The sequence below is a fragment of the Aplysia californica genome, unplaced genomic scaffold (assembly GCF_000002075.1).
Source record: "Aplysia californica isolate F4 #8 unplaced genomic scaffold, AplCal3.0 scaffold00172, whole genome shotgun sequence".
Taxonomy (NCBI): Eukaryota; Metazoa; Mollusca; class Gastropoda; order Aplysiida; family Aplysiidae; genus Aplysia; species Aplysia californica.
Genome location: NW_004797442.1, coordinates 897258 through 898492, shown reverse-complemented (window position 1 = coordinate 898492; position 1235 = coordinate 897258). Strand labels below are relative to the sequence as shown.

Genomic DNA, 1235 nt, shown 5'->3' with positions numbered 1-1235 from the left:
ACACGCACATACATACTCACAAACACACACACACACACACACATATACACACTCGCATATTCACACACACACACGAGCACAGAGCAACACATACCAAATCTGTTCTCCACTGAGACATCCTAACCCTCACATCAATGTCTTTCTGGTCTACTTATTGACCCTTTGGCTTTTTGCGTCCTGACTGATAATGAAAACAATAAGCTTGAAAACAATAAGCTTGAAAACAGCTTTGCCTTGGCTGTAAATATAAAGGTATTACATTGCCCAAGTACTTCTTTCCTCAATTCAGAAATTGACTACCTAAATACGCTCGAAAGGAAAGTAGGGTCATTACGTTTAGAATCAAGAAAGGCGTAATAATAATACAATAATAGATTATCTGTAACTGTGTAACGATGACCAATATACTTGAGAAGATTTTTTTCTCTAGGGAAAAAGAAGATATAAGGATTGAGACGACTTGTGGTTTATTTAATAGCCAAGGAGACAATTTCTGGCAGAGGAGATTTTGACACACTTTGAGCATTCAATTTGAAGGCTGCATTTCCACTTGTATATGGTATGTCTTACTATTTTACATCTGTGATACTAATTGTAGACAACTTCAATAAACGATATTCCGTCCAGCTTTACAGCCACTCAGGTGTTTTGGTATTGTTGTTCTTTTGGTTCAAATAGGTGTTTGTAGTTGTAGTTTGTTGCTTTTTTTTTGCACCCCTGCCCCCTGCACAAACACAAAAAGTCACTAACCCCGTGTTTAGAAAGAGCGGGATACAACGTCTCATTATTCAAACAGAGATACTCGATAATAAAAAAAAACAAGCAAAAACAAGGAATACAACAACAAGAACCAAGCGGTAATCTCATTTATTTTACCCAACCTCTTCACCACGGAAGCCTGTTAAATAAGAGGCTTACCACTATCTTGCATTCTGTGGATCACAGCTGAATAAGTAATTATTTTTAGATCGTTCAATATACTCAAAACTTGGAAGTAGAAATAACAGGAAATGACGTGGACAAGAAATGTTTTGTCATACACAAAATTGTCTTGAATGCTGCCAACTTTAAGACTGGAACAGAATTGGAAATCAAGACACAAACAAATCTAGATTTAAAAGCCAACGCAAAAATGACAGGGAAAAATATTAAACAGAGAGTGAACAATTCTGTGTCACGCTTCAAGAGCGATGTATATCAGGAAAGGTAAGCGCTAAGTCGAAAGAAAGGGGAGG

General features: G+C 36.9%; 1 protein-coding gene across 1 annotated transcript in view; it reads left to right on the top strand.

Annotated features, from left to right (window-relative positions):
- Window positions 1-32: 32 nt before the first annotated feature.
- LOC106011741 overlaps window positions 33-1235 on the top strand; it is a gene marked incomplete in the record, with an annotated part of 12233 nt that continues 11030 nt past the window's right edge. Inside the window, 1 exon segment of the mRNA XM_013082393.2 lies at window positions 33-1207. Within this exon segment, the coding sequence (XP_012937847.1) occupies window positions 1133-1207 (75 nt within the window).